The 21,209-nt window shown below is 50.8% G+C and overlaps 2 protein-coding genes across 2 annotated transcripts; both read left to right on the top strand.

Moving 5' to 3' along the window:
• The first annotated feature begins 789 nt into the window (after positions 1 to 789).
• On the top strand, positions 790 to 4,245 carry LOC128911503 (sentrin-specific protease 2-like). The gene is made up of 6 exons (XM_054206503.1): positions 790 to 918; positions 1,337 to 1,540; positions 1,660 to 1,739; positions 2,856 to 2,940; positions 3,646 to 3,741; positions 4,183 to 4,245. Exons 1-6 carry the CDS (start codon positions 790 to 792, stop codon positions 4,243 to 4,245), a joined length of 657 nt encoding a protein of 218 aa, XP_054062478.1.
• Positions 4,246 to 16,918: 12,673 nt separating this feature from the next.
• Positions 16,919 to 19,873, top strand: LOC128911499 (sentrin-specific protease 2-like). Its single transcript, XM_054206498.1, has 6 exons — positions 16,919 to 17,047; positions 17,459 to 17,662; positions 17,782 to 17,861; positions 18,251 to 18,335; positions 19,039 to 19,134; positions 19,576 to 19,873. The coding sequence occupies exons 1-6, from the start codon at positions 16,919 to 16,921 to the stop codon at positions 19,636 to 19,638; spliced, it is 657 nt and encodes a 218-aa protein (XP_054062473.1). The 3' UTR covers positions 19,639 to 19,873.
• Positions 19,874 to 21,209: the final 1,336 nt, after the last annotated feature.

Genomic DNA, 21,209 nt, shown 5'->3' with positions numbered 1-21,209 from the left:
AGCCTCCCCTGCTTGTCTGAGTGTTGGCTGCTCTTATTCTTGGGAGTTGCAGTCTGATCGAGCGCCCCCTTTTTTGCCTCTTGAGGATTGACTTGGAAAGGGCTAGCAAGTCCAGAGTTTACAACGTCTGCGGGGTGATGCTCAGTACAAGGAAAACCAGGGGTTTTCTTATCCTGCTAGCCCACGTTCAACCGAGAAGAAGATGCTCTGGCAGTTCAGAGTATTTTATACTAACAGACCCAGTGGTTGCTTTGCGTTCCCTAAGCAGAATTTCCTTTGCATGGAAACCTGCAAATGACAACCAGCTGCATGCACAGCCTGGACTCCCGATTGCCTGACTGCAGTGTAGCTGCCTCGGTTTCCCCCTTTGCTGGTACTTCAGCTCCCTTGAAGTTCCCCCACCTTCCCATTCTTTCAGGCTCCTGACGTAGCTGCCTTGGCATGGAGAATGCCTGCTGCGGTTGCCTTAAACCTCAGCGTTGCGAGGGCTGCAGCATTGCATGGGAAAGGCGTTTGCTGTGTGTTTGCTCGTCCCTGCGTTTTGTCTCAGCTTCCTTGGTGAAAACAAATTGAAGCAAACCTGGGCCCTGAAGTTGCAAGTCAGGATGCTGAAACCAACCAACCAACAAAAAGGGCGATTGCTAACCTAGCCGAAAGCCGGCAAAGGCAGTTGCTCTGTCACCTGAGCTTCATTTCCAGGCCGTGTTTGAGCTGAAAGCTGCCCACAGGTTGGCATGCTCGATGCTCTGTTGCACAAGTCCTTCCCCATTTAATTGTCCATTTCAGGCCATGGAGAGAGAGGTTGTTGCCGCATTAGGCAAAGGTGAGCCAGAGGAGATCATGAGCAGTGCCTTCAACCTAAAGGTGACTCGTGAGGACATCCACACCTTAAGGAACGGTTGCTGGCTAAATGATGAGGTAAAACTGGCTGCAGCACAGGGATCTTCTAATTGAGCATTTCTTTAAAAATACCCCTTCACCGTGTACTTTTCAAAGTTATTTGATGACCTGCACTGCAGAGGCTAGAAATCTCTGTGCAGTTCTTATTTTAGGTACTTGAGGGTCCAGTGTTCCTGGCAGTTCCTTTACTTGTTGTGTTATGTGCTTCCAGGAGTTAGTGCAGGTTCTTGGAGTGGGTGGCAGGTGTTTTTACCAAAGTGCAGTTTGATAAACAACTGTAACCAAGTGCGAAGTTCTCTCAACAAAAGCTGACAGCTGAGGCTGGAGTTCTCTCAGCTGCGTACTTCAGGGTGGCCAGAAGAGAGATGTGGCTGTATTTTTCGTTTGGTAAGCTAGCGTCTGATTTTACATCTCCAGTTTACTCTTTGTGGTACAGGTCATTAATTTCTACATGGGTCTTGTGATGGAGAGAAGTAAGAAGGCAGGATATCCATCCGTCCACGCTTTTAGTTCCTTGTTTTATGAAAAACTAGCTTCTGGGGGCTACAGGACAGTAAGAAGATTGACCAGACGCGTGGATGTCTTCCACAAGGACGTCATCTTCGTGCCCATTAACTTGAGCTTGCACTGGGCACTAGCGGTGAGTCAAACGGGCTTGTTATTTAGAGTTGGGTGGGGAGAAAAAGCTAGCAAGAAAAGTCATGGAGGTTTGTGCAGCACAAGGTGGTGCTTTGTCTAACAGTCACCTTTGAATAACAGGTCATAGACACCAGAAAGAAGACCGTCAAATACTACGACTCCCTGGGACAAGGAGGGGACAAGATTTGTGAGACTTTGCTGTAAGTAACTGCTCAGTCAGTGCTTTTGTGTTGTGAATGAGGAGAACATTTTGGGATTTTGACCCTGTGACACGGCTGCAAGTTTCCACATGTCTTGTAGATAACAAACCAGAAATCTTGGATTCGCTTGCTGCGAGTTGTCTGACAGTGACTCCTTCCCTAGTCTCACGTCGTCCCCTCCACCCAGCGTCTTGGGTGCCTGGGTTCTGCCACCTTCCCCCTATAGCACAGACAAAGACATGGTAGCCCCGTGGCACACGGGCACCAACCTTGTTAGTGATCAATAAAATGGGGCTATTGACGAAAGGGAAGAATTTGAGGGCAGAAGTGTTTGAGGATACCGCTGGGTGCTCTTTGTAATTCTGACATTCTCGTTCAAGACAGATACCGTGTAGCCAGCTTTTGCAGCTGTGTCAGCTGGCACGCACACCTCTCCAACGTAACGGGGACAGGTTTTCCTGTTGTGCAAGCAGGCGTCCTTAGAAGTCTCTGCCACTGATGCAGAGGTAGTAAAACCCCTTAATCCAGCAGCTTTGTAGCCCAAGAGCAAGGAGAGCGGCCCCGCAGAGACAAACCAAGCGTTGGTTTAGTCCGGTGCTGTCCTGAACAGTTAAGAGCAGGTGCCTGCGAAAGGCTATAAGAACAGGTCTGCATCCAGTCCTTTTTTCCAGCAACTGGTGGCCTGGAAACTTCCTCAGCCAGAGGTGCTGGCCCAAAAGCTTTTGTATTTGTCCTTCCGGAGGCGCACGCAGTCTGTGGGATTCAGGCACGTGGTGGGCTGACGACATTAGGGTTCCTTGCTTGGTTTTTCTGTTCTTCCTCTGATAATATGGGATTTGGGGTTTTTTGGCCTCTGCTAAGCAATGAACTTAGGCTTTTGTGGAAGCCTCTGTTGGAATTGTCGGTGTCATTCCTGATGGTTAGCTCGCAGCCTCTCGCAGCGTTTGTAAATTTAAGGTTTGGATTTTTCCTCCAAATGCCTGAAACCAGCTGCTGTGAGGATCCTCTGACATGTTTACTCTCCGGCCATTCATCTTCCTGTGATCTTTCAGCAGCTCTTTTTTTCTCGGCCTGAATTACAGCGATGAAGAGTGGTTTTTCTTTTGTTTTCAACAGCAAATACCTGCAAGAGGAGAGCCGTGAAAAAACACACATGAAGCTGAATGTTTCGGAGTGGACTGTTCACAGCATGGAGCCACATGTGAGTGAGCACTGCTTGCACTTGAAATGTGAACTAGAACTCCTTGTCACAAAGCTCTTAACGCTTTCTCATAAGGCCAGGACTTCAGAGAACAGCCATAAGCATCTTCTTCTGGTCCCACATGGGGCTGCAAGTGGACCAGGAAACAGTGCTGGGATGAAATCTTTGAGCAGTGCCTCTCCTTGCTGGCTTAATACTTTCTTTTTTTTTTTTTTTTTAAATTGCTCTGCCACGTGAAGGTGAATTTGGCTTTGCCCCCATTTCACAAGTCAAATTTCAAGTCTCTTTAGCAGTTGTCAGAGAACGTGGGCTGCTTGTTTGCAGCCCAGATCCTGGCACGTGACAAAGCAAGGGCTTGGGCTGATGTTTCTCAGCAATAGTGAAAAGCAGCACCGAAAGCCTCGATTTAAGGGATGTCACTTTAGAAAGACACTGTAGAAACCTCCAGACACCTTGCAGGGAGGAAGCCTGCTGTCCCTTATCAGCCTGCCAGGAATTTGGCTTGTAACAACCGAGCGTAGGAAGCCGAGGGGAGGGATGATGTGCAGTTCCTGGGGTCTGTTCCTTGTGTTGGGGAGCGGTTACTGGGGATGGTGCAAGTTCAGGAGTGTCTGGTTAGGGTATTTTTGGTAATGGGTGCTACTTCCAATGGGTGCTTTTCCTTGAAGATAGAGGCAAATTCTCCATCTTCTTTGCATTCGTTAGGAAATCCCTCAGCAATCGAATGGAAGCGACTGCGGCGTTTTCACCTGCAAATACGCAGATTACATCTCGAGAGAGAAACCGCTGACCTTTACACAGGTGAGTGAAGGTTCTAAACAGCTCCAGCCCCTTTCGCACAGAGACAAGAGCCAGGGAAGTTACGCAGCGGCTGAGGTGTCTGCTCCCAGTGAGATTCCTCTTGGGCGAGGTACTGGAGCCAGGGGGTTTGTGAGATCTGGCCTTGGGATCTTTGGGAGAAATGGGTCTCAGCCTTTGACCAGTGAAGACACTGGTTCTTTTCCAAGGCAGTGCTCTTCTGTGAAAGTGCTTGTGAGCTGTTGTGTGGTCAAGGAGATCTGGTTTTGGTGGCATGTCACCCTCTTAGGAGCTGTGCGGGTGAAAGCCAGGCTGTACCCGAAGGGCAAGTGTTGACGGTTCTTAAAAGGAACTTCATAGTAAAGAATTAACTGGGCGTTTCTGTGTATTTTGTGTCTCTTTCTGCCATGATGTGTATTTAATGGATTTTTCTTTTCTTTTCAGATCCACATGCCTTATTTCCGCGAGAGGATGGTCTGGGAAATACTCCATCAAGAGCTGCTGTGAGGCATGCGCTACCAGAGTAACACTGTCATCACCTTTGGGTGACTACCTCTTCTTTTAGTTACTTTTCTACTACCTCATTTGAAATAGCAGCAGGCACACAAGTTTTTTTCTTTAGGTTAAGTAGTAGTGGTTAAGATTGTTATTTCCCCCCCGCCTGCCCCTATTTTGGAGACAGTAACTCTCCTTGAAATTAGCTAACACACCTTAAGCACAAGCTGGAAAGGTTGGCGTCACCTGGGCAAGGAAATGGTTAACAACAAATGCTGTGAACTTCCATCGCAGAGAGGGCTGCTCACACCTCGCAGCGCACGTGGCCGCGTTCTGGACGAATGGGACTCATCTGGTGGTGGTGACATTGCACGAGTGGAACTTCTCTCACAGCACACGTGGTCACGTTATGGACAAATGGGACTCATCTGGTGGTGGCAACAGTTGTGTGAGCTGAACTTCTCTTCCCAACAACAAGGTGCTGAACTGCTGTTTCCTCAAAGAGAGTTTTCTTCTGTTTCTGGAGTAATCTGCCATCTACTTGATGCCTACAAGTGGATTTGTGATGACCATCAGAAGAAAGCATTTACCATCTTTTGATTTGCGAGAGAAACCCCTGTGGTTGGGGTTGGTTTGGTTTTTTTCTTTCTCCAGGGAGTTTTATAATGTGAAAAGAGAAGTATTTATTTATTTTTATTAAAATAAATATTTAAATTATTTAAGAGCCTTACTGGAATGAAACTTGATCTGGTAAGGAGAGTGATTTTTTTAATTTTTTTTTTGGTCACTGAAGAAAAGGTTGACACATCAATGTGGGTTTTAGCTCACTGACAGTCTATGGAGGAAGACGACTCTGGCCAGGCTGGGTATCAGAGCACCAGAACCTCCAAGCGATTGTCCCAAAATGCTGAAGGGACAACCAGGACGTTGTTCAGCAGCGAGAATCCCAGTAACAGCCAAGTAGGAGATTATTGCTGCTCTGCCGCAGGCGCTGCCTCCAGGCGTCTGCCCAATGAAGAGCTTGTGTCGATCCTCGCTCTGTTACGCTCAGACCCAGCTAGATCAGTTTAAACATGGTGTTTCCCCCTTTCTTTCATTTCCTGCCCCCCCCCCCCCCAGCTTACACTCCGGAGCTGGAGTGGGATTTCAGGTCTTTCCTTGACCATCGTAGAGGAAAAATTGCCCAAGAGGTGGTTTGGAAGCCCCGTGTTGGAACGCTTGTACAAATGACCGTGTGGTGTTGTTTCTGTAATGGCAGTTACCATCATGTGAGGTGATTCCTGCCCGGTGATGCGGTCTCTCCTCTCCTCGTCTTCGGGGGGAAAGCTGGTGATTTTGGGGCCATGCCCTCTGTCGCCGTGGGTGGGATCAGCCTTCCCGGGCTGCTCCTCGCCTGAAGGTCTGCTCTCCTGGGCCGGCTGATGCGGTGGTTTGGCTGTGGTGCGGGTCAGCAGCCACATCGCTCTCTGCTTTCAGTGATGAGCTTAATCCGTCCCCAAATCAGAGGTGGTTCTCCAAAGGAAGAACTATTGCAAAGGCCATCTGTCGTGGTTTGTCCCTCCATGAGATACTTCATCTTCCCAGGCTCCCGGAGGACGTGGAAGATTTTAGCTGTTTATTACCGCTAGGACACAGTAACTGAATGCTTGAAGTGTCCTTTCCCCTTCCCTTGGGTTCTCACCATCTGGGGGCTGCAGTTTTGAGGCTGACCCTGTGCTCTGCTGAGTACAAAAGCAGGATTTTGTCCCCCGTCCTCCGTCAGGGGATCCCTGCTGCTGGTCGCTTGGCAGCGCTGGTGGCTGCTGAAAGCCTCTGCGTCTGAGGTGGTGGGAAATGGTAGGCGTAGCAGCCACCGTCCCCTCTGTCTACAGGGTCACCTCCTGGGCTCTGGCCCTTCAGCCGGGGCTCGTGTCCTTGTGCCCCAAGGAGGTTCTCTGAGAGCAGCCCCTGGGGAGCAACAGCCTGTTAACACTGTGCTCTGCACGAGCAGTTGGGTGGGAGCTGGGCCTCGCTTCTCCTTAGGAAATGGCCTTTTGGAGGGGACGAGCCATGGGATGAGGGGGAACGGTTTTTCACTGGAAGAGGGGAGATTTAGATGAGATGTGAGGAAGCAATTCTTGGCTGTGAGGGTGGTGGGACGCTGGCCCAGGCTGCCCAGAGAAGCTGTGGCTGCCCCATCCCTGGAGGGGTTCAAGGCCAGGTTGGACGGGGCTGGGAGCAGCCTGGGCTGGTGGGAGGTGTCCCTGCCCAGGGCAGGGGGTGGCACTGGGTGGGCTTGAAGGTCCCTTCCAAGCCAAACCCTTCTCTGCTTCCATGAGAGACAGGATCCTGGCCTTGGCCCCGCTCGGGCGGGCAGGACCAGCTCCACCGGGCACCGGAGCTGTCTCTGAAGGGGCCGCTCGTCGGGTTCCGCCCCCCCGGCCCCCAGCAGCTCCCGAGCCCGGGCAGGAGGGGGCCACCCCCGGCGCCCGCCGCCAGCCGCCACGGCCTCCCGCCAGGGCCGCCGCGGGGCGGGGCCTCCCCTCAGGGCCGGCGGCGGGGGAGGCGGGGCCTGGCGCGGGGGCCCGCGCGCCGGCGGGGCGGCGTCACTTCCTCTGCGGAGGGCGCTGGCGCCGGGGACGGTCGGGTCGGGTCGGGTCGGGTCGGCGGTGCCGGTGGCGGGGAGCGGCGGGACGATGAGCGGCAGCGGGGAGCAGAACTACGGCGAGCGGGTAATACACGGAGCCTGAGTGCGCTGCCCGGCCGGGACAGCCCGCACTCCCCTCCATCCCTCCCTCCGCCGCCCCTCTCCGGGCGGCGCCGCGGCCCGAGGGGAGGAGCCGCCGCGGGAAGGGCCCGCCGTGGCCCCGGCGTCGGGGTCGGGGTGTTTTTCCTTTGGGAAATGAGTCTTGTTTTCCTTCGAGGTGTTTAGTTTTTAGAGAGGAGTGCAGTGCCGGGGTCAGCGCTGTGGTTTGGGTGCTTTTTTCCCTCATCAGCCTGTACTTTTTGAACTTCTCGCAGCCTCAGCAGGAGTTGTGGAGGTGATGAGTAGTTTGAAGTTTTAGCCTTCACTGGAGGTGGCAAAAAATCCATTTTGAAGAGAAGGTAACAATTCTGAGCAGGAAATTGGAGTGTCTTGCTTTGGGTAGGGCCTTTTCTCTTTCAGATTCCCTGTAAGAAGCTTTAATAGTGCAAGTGTTTGTCCTTCCATGGAGCTGAGGTTAGGAGAACTTGGTCTGCGGGAGGTTAAAAATGCTGCATGGGAATGAATGCTGAAAGACAGGGATTAGAGAATAGGCTCGTGCCGCCCCCGGTCTTCCCTCTCCGTTGGTGTCTTCACGTCGTTCTTACAACTGCTGTGTTGTTGGGGAGGAGCTCTTAGTTCTGACTTGCTCAAGGTGGATTTCTGTGGGTTAGTTTTTTTTATAAAAGGTTGATTGAATTGCTGTTGTGCGAGTCCACTGAAAAGCAGTTTAAGACGGCAGCCGACCTTTAGTAAAAGTTTGGCAGGATAACCTGCGCTGTATTTCCAATCAGAAGGAGTGGAAACACGAAGACCTTTTGAGCAAAGTCTTTTGGAAAGGTAACTGTGCAGGGTGTGATAGGACAGCAATTGCTATCCCACCTACTTCCTAGTCTGTACTTTCCCATTCTTCCTGCTTCCCTGTTCTTCCCTTTTCTATACTTTTATTTACAAAAATAAAATCCCGTGCAGACAGTCTTCAGCAAGGCTTACAATGAGTTATGTCTGAACTTTTGTGAGTCATAAATAGGCAAGTTGTACGCAATGTAGGCGTTTGTAAAATTAAGAGAGAAGAGCACAGATCTACAACCTGCTATTTCAGACTAGATCAGGGAGCGGCTTTTCTAATGCTCTTGCTAGTGTTATTTATGACATTTTTGGCTTACTTAAGGCTTCTATTTTACCGAGTCAATGGCTTTTCTACTTTTTCAAGCGGGAAGCACTCAAGTCTCTGCAGAGTAGCAGCAGCGTTTGGATAAAGAATCTAGGATATGACTTTCCGACTGTCTGTTGAGCTGCTCCAAGTCCATGCTGCCAACAAGAATTGTGCTCCTGAAAACGTGTTCTGCTTTCTCCCTTATACTAGTGTTTGGACAGCCAGTCGGATCTGGGAATTAAATCAGCTGATTTATTTTTTTTGTCCCGATTGCGTTTCCAGCTGCGTTGCTTTGCAGGCTTGACTGGATTGTGGAGCCACGAGTCCTAGTGTCAGCATTGGGGATGGAGAAGAAATACCAGGTGCTTTCGCAAGTAATGGGACTTGCTATTTCAGCAGCAAAGCAAACTGAAACTGGTTTATGTCACAGTTTAAACAGGGAGAGGGGTGTGAAAAAAAGAAGGGAAAGAAAGAAAATCCCCGCTCAAATTCTCTTTCAGAGTTTATAGTCCATAGTGGGATTAAACTCCGGAAGCTCTTTTTAACTGAAGAGGCTCTAAGTTATTAGGTGCTACTAATACTTCGAATACTGGAACACACTTGAGATACCATCGGTATGCTGTAATAATTGCCACGTTTTTCCAAGTCGCTTGTATTGTGTTTTCCTTCATTGAAATTGTGCTCACTGGAGTGCATGTGATTCAGGCATGGGAGGGCTGGGAAGAAGACTAGTTAAAGGGAAAAGTAGTGAGTCTCGTTGTGTGAATTAGTTAATGGTGGTGGTGATTACTTGGTATGTGCCTGGTCAGCAATTGCTTAATATGGTAGTCAGGTCTGTTGGGTGGTTGGTTTTTTTTTTTTAATCAGAGTAACTTGAATAGTAGAAATGCTCAAGGTATAGATGTACTTACAAGATACTTAAGGCATCTCTTTTTAAAAATGCTGATTTTTATTAGTAAGTTGTGGAAGAAGAACTAAGGAAGCGGTTTGAGAAGGTTCGAAACAATCTGATAGCTTGATGCCACCAAAAGGACAGGTCGTTCTTTGTGTTCCTCCTTCATCAGCTGCCCTTGATCTGACTTTTTGTTGGGCTGGTTGGTACCCGAAGCTGTCAGAAAATCCTTTGCTTTTTGCTGCTGGACTAGTCTCCTGCCGGCTTGGTGGCACGGAGTGAGCCCCAGGGCCAGTGCAAGCGGCAGAGGTGGTGGGAGGAAGCTGGGCTTCCGTGCTTCTTGTCTGATACTCTCATTTTTCAAAACACATTCTTGTCTTTTTTTGGCTTTTTTTTTTCTTTTTGGTGGAGTGTGGGAACTGTCATGGGAAGGGGCTGCTCTGCTTTCCCTCCCAGTGGATTCGCAGCCCCCCCAGCAGTGATCTGGTCTGGTGCTGGTGTGCTTCAGGGGGAGAGAGGCAAAAGCTGTTCCTTCCAGGTGTTCCAGTTCACAAGCCTGGACTTCAGGGCTTCCACCTCAATTCCAGTAGTGGCCAATGAAGGGGAAGAACTGTGGGTAACGATCAAGGGATCTGGTGATTTTGGGAATGTACACGTCGTCACAAATTGAAGGTTAGAATAAAATGCTTATTTAATAGCAAACACCAGTCGTGATCTGCTTACCGGCAGAGTTTGAATATAGGGAGGGTAAAGAAGTCTGTTTTTTCTTCTTTTGTTATTGCATATTCCTTACAGGAGCCTAGTTTGGCAAAAGAGCAAAAATTAGGCAGAGAAAATGTCTGAAGAACAACCAAAGGAGGTAGTAGAAACTCTGCGATTTCAGTGAGCTGTGGGGAGTGGCTTGTAGGAACCCTCAGTATGTGTCAGGATAATGGGGCATAAACTGCTTTTGGAGGGATGCAGGCTCCTGGTGTTTGACATTTTAGGTCGGGAGAATTTCCTGGGGCTTGGGGGGCGGGTAAGAGCTTTGACATTTTAGGGGTTATTGCCAGTCTTAGCGATAGGCGGAGCAGGTGAGGTGCCAGGAATTTCTTGGAGGCTGGAAGTACTAAAGAAGTGGCATAATCCTGTAAAATGGGGGAGATTGAAGAGAGAGGTTTCAACGAATGGTGATCTGGAAACAAAAATGTGGATGTTTAAAAACTGGAAAATGTTGTAAAATCCAAAAGGGCTGAATGAATCTAAGGCAGCTGTTTAATTTTCTGGTTTAGATACACATCTGTTTCCTCTCAGATCACAGGTGTCCCGCTTCCACATCCATCTTAACGTAATGTAGCAAAGGTTGTTGTAAAAATATGTCAAAGGGATGAAGACTTCAGTCATTTGCTTAAGCTAAAATGATTTCTCTACTGATTTCTTCAAAGCTTATTAACTTCTAAACACTAGAAAGGGGTACGGGGAATGTTTGTGGGCAAGATTCTCCCTGCTGCTTCCCTCCAGTCGTGCATGTGTCCTTCTCAGTGTCAGACCACCTGTATTTCAAATTATGATTTGTTTGGAAGTGTGAAGCCTGCATACGTAATGACGCTTGTGCAGGTGTGTATATAGATGTCTCTCTGTATTTATAACCATTCAGTATAAACGAGAAAGTTTGCTGCAGAGTTCTCTCCCCCTTGCTGGCTGCCATCCTGAGCACTCCTTGCCCCGGTGCTGGGGCCCTGAGCCCTTCCCTTCCTCCCGACGCCGCAGCGCTCGCAGGGTCCCACATTGGCTGTCCCTGCTGGGAGAGCACGGCTTCTGCTGATGGGATGGGCTGGGAATAGTCCTTGTGCATTTTCTATTGGTATCGGGATCAATACTGGTTCTTTAGTGTTCTTAATTGTCTAGTCTTATTCTATTAAACCTGTTTGAATTTCAGTCCTCGGCTTTCCTTGTTTTTTCCCAGTTCCCCTTCCTGGGTGGGGAGGGGCCATCGGGTGAGAGAATACCTGTCTAAACGACAATAAATTGTTGTGGGTTTCTCAGAGCAGAAGAGGGAGTTACGTTGGAGCAGTTACAGGAAGAAGTTGCCACCCGCAGCCGACTGCTGAGCCCTTCCCAAACAAGGGGGGCTTTCCCAGGAAGCCCCTGTGGCCGCCCTGAAGGCGCTCGCCCTTCCCTGCCAGGTACCACGCAGCAGGGGAGGGAGCAGAGCCCATCTCCAGGAGTGCTGGGCACCTCTCTGGTGACACCGGGAGGACAGAGCAGGGTCTCCGCACGCCTCCCCCAAAGCCATCCTCCCAGCCCAGACCAGATGTGGAGCAGACGCTGCAGCGGGGCTTCGCTGAGCTGATGTGCCACCTCCATGCAAGCCCCTGCCATGGCAATGGTGGCGGGAAGCTGAGGGACCCCTGCCCGGCACTCCTAGTCCTTCTGGGTCCACAAAGTGGTGGTGATGGCGGTGTCCCTTCTGAGCTGAGTGACAAACACCACCGCGACAGCCCGTGGAGGAGGAGGAACGTCTGGGAGGGGTTGGTGGGCAGGGGAGAAGACGGGCAGGAATTCAGATGTGCCCTGCTCAGCTCAGGCAGGAGCCGAGTTCACGTTCTGCCATTTTACACCCCGAGTAAGACCGCCCAGACCCGTGCTTGGCCACGAGACGGAGTCTGCCTCCCGGAGTGCCCGTTTTGGGGTGGGAAGCAGGGACGAGCTGCGAGGTGCCTTTAGGTGCCGACCGGCTAAACACACACGAGCCATAAGGCAGCTGTGGTGACAAACTGACTCATATCCAGGGGGATGGTACCCAAGGCAAAGAACCGCCGAGATTAGCCAGCCAAAGCCCCAGCAAAGGCGCGCTGCGGGGAGTCGCAGTGCTGGTTTGGAGTCTGGGATAGCGCTGTGCCACCCGGCATCATCCCGAACACATGCGAAATAAAGAGATTGAAATGCCAGATTAAGCATATTACGCTTTCCATACCTAAAAGTAGGGGTATAGCTAAAATGACCAAGCATTCCTCCAGCCCTAAGGTTAATTGTTCAGTTTGTTATGCCACGAATTTGAAATATGCTGCTTCGGCATCCAGGTGTGTGAAGCTGCTTTCACACTGAAGCTGCTCTAAAGGCACAGACTCTGGGTAACGCACAATTAATGAGCTCAGATTCTGGAATGATCCGCGTTCACTATCGGATCGGAGATGGGACTCCAGTAATCCATGTGGATGTAAACGTCTGGTAACGGGATTCGGGATTTTCGTGCACCAAAGAGCCTAATTTTGAGTCCTTACGCATCAATGGACTGAGCAAGAAGCTCAAAGGCACAGTAAGGAATTAAGTCATGACCATCAGCTGCATCAATTACAGGCACTGAGAAATGTAACTGATGTAAAACTGCACTGTAAAGACGTGCCAGGAATTACAACAGGCAGCCTCTGGCACATCCAGCTGTTGTATTTGCCTTTAGAAAAATGGGAATTTTTTGCCATATGCAGGACAGAGAGGAGGAAAAAACCCAAAACATTTAATGTAAGGTGCAACAAGAGACTCCCCTCCAAAAAGAAAGACTCTCAGTGGTGGCTTTAATTTAATGAAATGGTAACTTCTTGATGTGTTTGGTTATTGACGTTTAGAGATCACAAGAGTCTCCACACCAAACACCACGCACAAAGGAATCCGACTGGGACAAAACCTTTGGACGGGCACCGCAGTCACACTGACCCTGTCGCCACTGTCAGGTACTTTTCTGGCACACACAAAGCCATTCATGCAGGTGTTTTCAAATCATTTAACAGCATTAAAACCCCTGTCCTGGTGAGGACAAGGAAGTGGTGTTACCAGGAAGCACAGAGGAGCTGCTTTAGAATAACCACCACAGTTCCCAGAGAAGATTTCTCATCTTTTTCTGAGCATTGTCCTGCGGTGGGTTATGCTGCAGGGTGGAAGAAACTGCGGCTGGGGGGACATGCCTGGCAGAGGAATCCTGCAGCCCCAGGGCTGGCTCCACACCTGTGCCCAGGGTAGGGGGTCCCAAGGCAGGAGAGAAGCCTCAGCATCACCCTGTGGCACAGGGCAGCTGTACGAGTCTCACGTGGGCCACATCTGCCTTGGGAGCAGGGAAGAGCCCTTCCCCAAAAGACCATCCTTCCCCCTTTCCTAGAATGGCCCCCGAGCGCCAGCCAAGGCCACCAGGAGCCAGCTCAGCACTCGCCAGCCCCACAGCGGCCGCTTTAGCCGGGCTCCCTGCAGCGGGCCCTTGGCCGCCGCTACATCACGGTTCGTCACAATGGTCGAACGCAGCGTCCGCGTCCCTAGTTGCAGCGGAGCCATGGCGGAACCGCACGCAGCGCCTGCAGCTCCCCAGCGGAGCGGCACAAAGCGTCGCTTGGGCCGTGAGGCCAGGGCTGGGTAAGCCCGGCAATGCCATTCCCTCACCGCCGCAGAGCACAGGAGGCAGTAGCGGGCGCGCAAGAGCCAGCGTCGCCGGGCGCTGTGGCCCGCCCCCGTCCTGCGGGACGCGGAACGGCTTCTCCAGCCTCTGGGTCCTCCAGGGCGCCCCTGCGGCCTCCGACGGGCCCCCCGGGCCTCTGTGGGTCCCCCGCGAGGTCCCTCCGGCCTCGGTTGGGCCCCTGCGGCCGCCCCTCCGGCCCCTGCGGGGCCTCTCCCTAAAGGGAGACGGGCCTGTCGCCCTCCACGGCCGTCCAGGGCTCGGCTCGGGGCTTTCTGGGAGGGAAAGCTCCCCGCCTGGCCGGGGGCGGGCCGGCACAGGCCCGGCCCCAGCGGGGAGGAGGCGGCGGAGGGCTGGGCGGCCGTTCCCGCCTCCCTCAGGCGGCGCCGCGCATGCGCGCGCCCCGCCGCCTGCCCGTCCCTCCCCTCCGTGTCGCAGGGGCGGGGGCCGCTCCCCGGCAGCCAATAGGGAGGCGGCGCCGGGCGCGCGGGCCGGGCGCATTTCCGGCGCGGGGGGTGTGTCCCGATGGCTGCTGGGGGCCCTCGGCGCCCTCCTCGCCGCCGCCCGCCGCCCCGCGCCGCCCGAGGGCCTTTCGCCGGAGGGGGAAACCTTTGGGCTCTGGAAAGTACCTTTGGAAGTTTGGGCCCTGTGAAGGGAAGTCAGCCTGGTAGAAGCTGAAGGAAGTTTCAAGCCGCGGTTCTGTGTGTTCTTTCCTCAGCACTTGTGCGCCTGCGGACGATCGTGCCGAGTCTGAGGCAAAAAAGAGGAGGACAGGTATTGCACGGTACAGAAGTCTTGAATGTGCCTGGTTTTCCTGAGGTTTCGTCTGCCTTAGAGAACTCTGGCTTCTGTGCTTGTTTTTACTTGAAAAGTAAAATTGCAAGTTGACGTATTTTTCTAATACTGCTGCTTTTCTGTGCAGGTATCACATGGGTGGATGTTTGCTGCCCAGAGCCGCCTCAGGGCGATGTTGTGACCAGGTAGAGTCTCTTTTCATCACGGTTCTTGTTTCTTTTGGCTCTGTGCGCGTGTCTCTTTCCGTGCCTGTTCTTCTCCCCGCTTTAAAGCCTAGCGCTCTCTTTAGCCGTGCGGCACTGTTGTGTGCTGGAATTGTCCGTGGTTCACCTGAGCTCGGGGGAGAGAAGGAAAGAAAGGAACTGAGAGGGTAGGATGGGTTCAAGTGAAAGGAACATTTTCTTGCCTTTTTTTGTGGATTTAACTACCAAGGGAAGTCATTTGACGAAGCTTGTGATGCTTACTCTTACCACGCTGGACTGAAAGGGGAGAATACTGTGAGAGTCTGTTGTAGGTCTCCCTCCTGGAAAAGGTCTCCCTGCCCTTGTCTTTGGTGACAGGGCAAATTCTTGGTTTTGAGGAAGGCACGTATAGACAGACAAGGTTACTGTCTGTGTATGTGTTTGCTCTTCAGAGTCTGCGTGGTTTTACTGGTAATCCTCTCCAAATGGGGACAGTCACTCTCTTGACTAGCCTATAGGAGGCAAGTAAATATCCTGTAGGTGTCCCATTTTTAGTTCCCTGTGCTGGTCTTAGTTCCCGTAAGCTAACTGTATGTGGCTGCAGGTAGAGTTGCAGACGTTCCTGTTATACCTTGCAGCATAAGCCCTAGCACGCAGCATTTATCCCCAGTAGATCCCAGAGCACTTGACAGAGGAAGTGCTGGTTGCTTCCCTGTTTTCCAAATAATGAAACTGATCAAGAGAAACCAAAGGAGTCTTGCACAGGGAGATGGGAAGGAATTTACAAAGCTCCAGCGCTTCCTTCTATGCCAGTCTGGCTGCTCTGAAAGAATCGTGCTGGAAGCGGAGACGATGTTGTCACACGTGTGCAACCGAGGCTGTAGTCAGCATCAGCCTTGAAAAAGCATTTCTTGTCCAGAAGGTGAATTCTTGAGAATTCCGTGGGACAGTACAGGTCCACAGCTCACTGCTCTCTCTCTTTCTCTCTCCCGCTCCTCGCAGGGGCTCCCCACCAGCAGAAGCTACTCCGCAACAGCATGGACCAGCGAAACAAGCGGTACCCCTGGCACCTGGTGAGACCAAAAAGTCACCTGCCTGTGAGGTGGAAGAAAAGAAACCGCCAAGGCTGCAAAAAAGAGCAGAAGGCTTTACTCCACTCACAGAGGTACCGTAGCTGACAGGCTGTTAGACAAAACTGAAGGCTGTGAAACAGCTGCAAGGAACCCCATTTGTTACAGGTGGTTCTTCAGGCTTTTTGAAATCTGAAGAACTTGCATTTTAAGCTGTCAGGGAGTGTCTGCAGCTGTGACTTCCCAGTGCAAAGGTCAGCACTAAAGCTGGTTTGAAGGATTGAAAGGATTTAAGCATTTGATGCTCCACGCGCTCCTTGAGTTGTGCTCTAACCTAAGGGTTTCTGGGGCTTCTGTTACTCGGACAAAAATGAGTCCAGGTTCAACAGCAGTCTCCCAGAGCAGTGCTGACCTGATTCCTACAGTTATATGGGATCTGCCTCTCAACCTGTCCTAGCATGAAGATAGAACTTGAAATAGAAGCTTTTACTGCTCCGTGGTGTTGCCTTGCTTGTGGGGGACCTGAGCATCTTGCGTACGTCCTCGGGATGTCACCGAGCCGCGGATGCGCACTGGGCATGGTTGCACTGCGTGTAGCAGTGGTCACAGGAGTTCACTTAGTTACGCTATGCAACAGGGAGTGGGAGTTGACGTTCCCCTGCTTGTCTGAATGTTGGCTGCTCTTATTCTTGGGAGTTGCCGTCTAATCGAGCGCCCCCTTTTTTGCCTCTTGAGGATTGACTTGGAAAGGGCTAGCAAGTCCAGAGTTTACAATGTCTGCGGGGTGATGCTCAGTACAAGGAAAACCAGGGGTTTTCTTATCCTGCTAGCCCACGTTCAACCGAGAAGAAGATGCTCTGGCAGTTCAGAGTATTTTATACTAACAGACCCAGTGGTTGCTTTGCATTCCCTAAGCAGAATTTCCTTTGCATGGAAACATGCAAATGACAACCAGTTGCATGCACAGCCTGGACTCCCGATTGCCTGACTGCAGTGTAGCTGCCTCGGTTTCCCCCTTTGCTGGTACTTCAGCTCCCTTGAAGTTCCCCCACCTTCCCATTCTTTCAGGCTCCTGACGTAGCTGCCTTGGCATGGAGAATGCCTGCTGCGGTTGCCTTAAACCTCAGCGTTGCGAGGGCTGCAGCATCGCATGGGAAAGGCGTTTGCTGTGTGTTTGCTCGTCCCTGCGTTTTATCTCAGCTTCCTTGGTGAAAACAAATTGAAGCAAACCTGGGCCCTGAAGTTCCAAGTCAGGATGCTGAAACCAACCAACCAACCAACCAACCAGAAAGGGCGATTGCTAACCTAGCCGAAAGCCGGCAAAGGCAGTTGCTCTGTCACCTGAGCTTCGTCTCCAGGCCGTGTTTGAGCTGAAAGCTGCCCACAGGTTGGCGTGCTCGATGCTCTGTTTCACAAGTCCTTCCCCATTTAATTGTCCATTTCAGGCCATGGAGAGAGAGGTCGTTGCCGCATTAGGCAAAGGTGAGCCAGAGGAGATCCTGAGCAGTGCCTTCAAACTAAGGGTCACGCGCCAGGACGTCCACACCCTAAGGAAGCTTTGCTGGCTAAATGATGAGGTAAAAGTAGCTGCAGCACAGGGATCTTCTAATGGAGCGTTTATTTCAAAATACCCCTTCAGCGTGTACACAAGTCTTTGCAAAGTTATTTGATGACCTGCACTGCAGAGCCTAGAAATCTCTGTGCAGTTCTTATTTTAGGTACTGAAGGGTCCGGTGCTTCTGGCAGTTCCTTTACTTGTATTGTGCAGCTTCCAGGAGTTAGTCCAGGTTCTTGGAGTGGGTGGCAGGTGTTTTTACCAAGCTGCAGATGTAACCAAGTGGGAAATTCTCACAACAAAAGCTGGCAGCTGAGGCTGGAGTTCTCTCAGCTGCGTACTTCAGGGTGGCCAGAAAAGAGATGTCGCTGTGCTTTTCATTTGGTAAGCTAGTGTCTTGTTTTACATCTCAAGCTTACTCTTTATGGTACAGGTCATCAATTTCTACATGGGTCTTGTGATGGAAAGAAGTAAGAAGGAGGGATATCCATCAGTCCACGCTTTTAGTTCGTTCTTTTATGAAAAACTTACTTCTGGGGGCTACAAAGCCGTAGGAAGATGGACCAGGCGTGTGGATCTCTTCGACAAGGACATCATCTTAGTGCCCATTAACTTGCGTTTGCACTGGACACTAGCGGTGAGTCAAACGGGCTTGTTATTTAGAGTTGGGTGGGGAGAAAAAGCTAGCAAGAAAAGTCATGGAGGTTTGTGCAGCACAAGGTTGCGCTTTGTCTAACAGTCACCTTTGAAAAACAGGTCATAGATATGAGAAAGAAGACCGTCAAATACTACGACTCCTTGGGACAAGGAAGGAACAAGATTTGTGAGACTTTGCTGTAAGTAACTGCTCAGTCAGTGCTTTTGTGTTGTGAATGAGGAGAAGGGTTTGGAATTTTGCCCCTGTGACACGGCTGCAAGTTTCCACGTGTCTTGTAGATAACAAACCAGAAATCTTGGATTCGCTTGCTGCGAGTTGTCTGACAGTGACTCCTTCCCTAGTCTCACGTCGTCCCCTCCACCCAGCGTCTTGGATGCCTGGGTTCTGCCACCTTCCCCCTAGAGCACAGACAAAGACATGGTAGCCCCGTGGCACACGGGCACCAACCTTGTTAGTGATCAATAAAACCCTCCTGCCATTCATCTTCCTGTGATCTTTCAGCAGCTCTTTTTTTCTCGGCCTAAATTACAGCGATGAAGAGTGATTTTTTTCTTTTGTTTTAACCAGCAAATACCTGCAAGAAGAAAGCTGTGAAAAAAGACACGTGAACCTGAATGTTTCGGAGTGGACTGTTCACAGCATGGAGCCACATGTGAGTGAGCACTGCTTGCACTTGAAATGTGAACTAGAACTCCTTGTCACAAAGCTCTTAACGCTTTCTCATAAGGCCAGGACTTCAGAGAACAGCCATAAGCATCTTCTTCTGGTCCCACATGGGGCTGCAAGTGGACCAGGAAACCATGCTGGGATGAAATCTTTGAGCAGTGCCTCTCCTTGCTGGCTGAATACTTTGTTGGGTTTTTTTTAATTGCTCTGCCACGTGAAGGTGAATTTGGCTTTGCCCCCATTTCACAAGTCAAATTTCAAGTCTCTTTAGCAGTTGTCAGAGAACGTGGGCTGCTTGTTTGCAGCCCAGATCCTGGCACGTGACAAAGCAAGGGGTTGAGCTGATGTTTCTCAGCCAGTTAATAGTAAGAAGCAGCACCTAAAGTTTCCGTTTAAGGGATGTCACTTCAGAAAGACACTGTAGAAACCTCCAGACACCTTGCAGGGAGGAAGCCTGCTGTCCCTTATCAGCCTGCCAGGAATTTGGCTTGTAACATCCGAGCGTAGGAAGCCGAGGGGAGGGATGATGTGCAGTTCCTGGGGTCTGTTCCTTGTGTTGGGGAGCGGTTACTGGGGATGGTGCAAGTTCAGGAGTGTCTGGTTAGGGTATTTCTGGTAATGGGTGCTGCTTCCAAGTTGCTTTTCCTTGAAGATAGAGGCAAATTCTCCATCTTCTTTGCATTCGTTAGGAAATCCCTCAGCAATCGAATGGAAGCGATTGCGGCGTTTTCATCTGCAAATACGCAGATTACATCTGCAGAGACAGACCGCTGACCTTTACACAGGTGAGTGAAGGTTCTAAACAGCTCCAGCCCCTTTCGCACAGAGACAAGAGCCAGGGAAGTTACGCAGCGGCTGAGGTGTCTGCTCCCAGTGAGATTCCTCTTGGGGGAGATACTGGAGCCAGTGGGTTTGTGGGATCTGGCCTTTGGGTCTTTGGGAGAAATGGGTCTCAGCCTTTGACCAGTGAAGACACTGGTTCTTTTCCAAGGCAGTGCTCTTCTGTGAAAGTGCTTGTGAGCTGTTGTGTGGTCAAGGAGATCTGGTTTTGGTGGCATGTCACCCTCTTAGGAGCTGTGCGGGTGAAAGCCAGGCTGTACTCGAAGGGCAAGTGTTGACGGTTCTTAAAAGGAACTTCATAGTAAAGAATTAAGTGGGCGTTTCTGCGTATTTTGTGTCTCTTTCTGCCATGAGGTGCATTTCATGGAGTTTTCTTTTCTTTTCAGACCCACATGCCTTACTTCCGTAAGAAGATGGTCTGGGAAATACTCCATCAGGAGCTGCTGTGAGACCTGCACGACAGGAGGAACCGTTCTTCTAGTTATTTTTCTCATACGTTATTGTTGTTAGATGTTTTTCTCCGTAGGTTAAGGAAAGAGTTTTTCTCTGTAGGTTAAGAAGTAGTGGTTAAGATTATTTCCCCCGCCCCCCGCCTGCCCCTATTTTGGAGACAGTAACTCTCTTTGAAATTAGCTAACACACCTTAAGCGCAAGCTGGAAAGGTTGGTGTCACCTGGCCAAGGGAAAGGTTAAGAACAAATGCTGTGAACTTCCATCGCAGAGAGGGCTGCTCACACCTCGCAGCGCACGTGGCCGCGTTCTGGACGAATGGGACTCATCTGGTGGTGGCAAGAGTTGCATGAGCTGAACTTCTCTCACAGCACACGTGGTCACGTTATAGACAAATGGGACTCATCTGGTGGTGGCAACAGTTGTGTGAGCTGAACTTCTCATCCCAACAAGAAGGTGCTGAACTACTGTTTCCTCAAAGAGAGTTTTCTTCTGTTTCTGGAATAATCTACCATCCACTTGATGCCTACAAGTGGATTTGTGATGACCATCAGAAGAAAGCATTTACCATCTTTTGATTTGCGAGAGAAACCCCTGTGGTTGGGGTTGGTTTGGTTTTTTTCTGTCTCCAGGGAGTTCTGTAATGTGAAAAGAGAAGTATTTATTTATTTTTATTAAAATAAATATTTAAATTATTTGAAGAGCCTTACTGGAATGAAACTTGATCTGGTAATGAGAGTGATTTAGGGTTTTTTTGTCTTTGAAAATAAGGTTGACATATCAATGTGGGTTTTAGCTCACTGACAGTGTATGGAGGAAGACGACTCTGGCCAGGCTGGGTATCAGAGCACCAGAACCTCCAAGCGATTGTCCCAAAATGCTGAAGGGACAACCAGGACATTGTTCAGCAGCGAGAATCCCAGTAACAGCCAAGTAGGAGATTATTGCTGCTCTGCCGCAGGCGCTGCCTCCAGGCATCTGCCCAATGAAGAGCTTGTGTCGATCCTCGCTCTGTTACGCTCAGACCCAGCTAGATCAGTTTAAACATGGCGTTTCCCCCTTTCTTTCATTTTTTTCCCCCCTCTAGCTTACACTCCGGAGCTGGAGTGGGATTTCAGGTCTTTCCTTGACCATCGCAGGGGAAAAATTGCCCAAGAGGTGGTTTGGAAGCCCCGTGTTGGAACGCTTGTACAAATGACCGTGTGGTGTTGTTTCTGTAATGGCAGTTACCATCATGTGAGGTGATTCCTGCCCGGTGATGCGGTCTCTCCTCTCCTCAGCTTTGGGGGAAAGCTGGTGATTTTGGGGCCATGCCCTCTGTCGCCGTGGGTGGGATCAGCCTTCCCGGTGCTGCTCCTCGCCTGAAGGTCTGCTCTCCTGGGCCGGCTGACGCGGTGGTTTGGCTGTGGTGCGGGTCAGCAGCCACATCGCTCTCTGCTTTCAAAGTGATGAGCTTAATCTGTCCCCAAATCAGAGGAGGTTCTCCAAAGGAAGAACTATTGCAAAGGCAATGTGTCGTGGTTTGTCCCTCCATGAGATACTTCATCTTCCCGGAATCCCGGAGGACGTG

This window comes from Rissa tridactyla, chromosome 6, assembly GCF_028500815.1.
Source record: "Rissa tridactyla isolate bRisTri1 chromosome 6, bRisTri1.patW.cur.20221130, whole genome shotgun sequence".
NCBI lineage: Eukaryota > Metazoa > Chordata > Aves > Charadriiformes > Laridae > Rissa > Rissa tridactyla.
The sequence above is the reverse complement of the archived record's forward strand: the minus strand, read 5'-3'. Positions and strand labels throughout refer to the sequence as shown.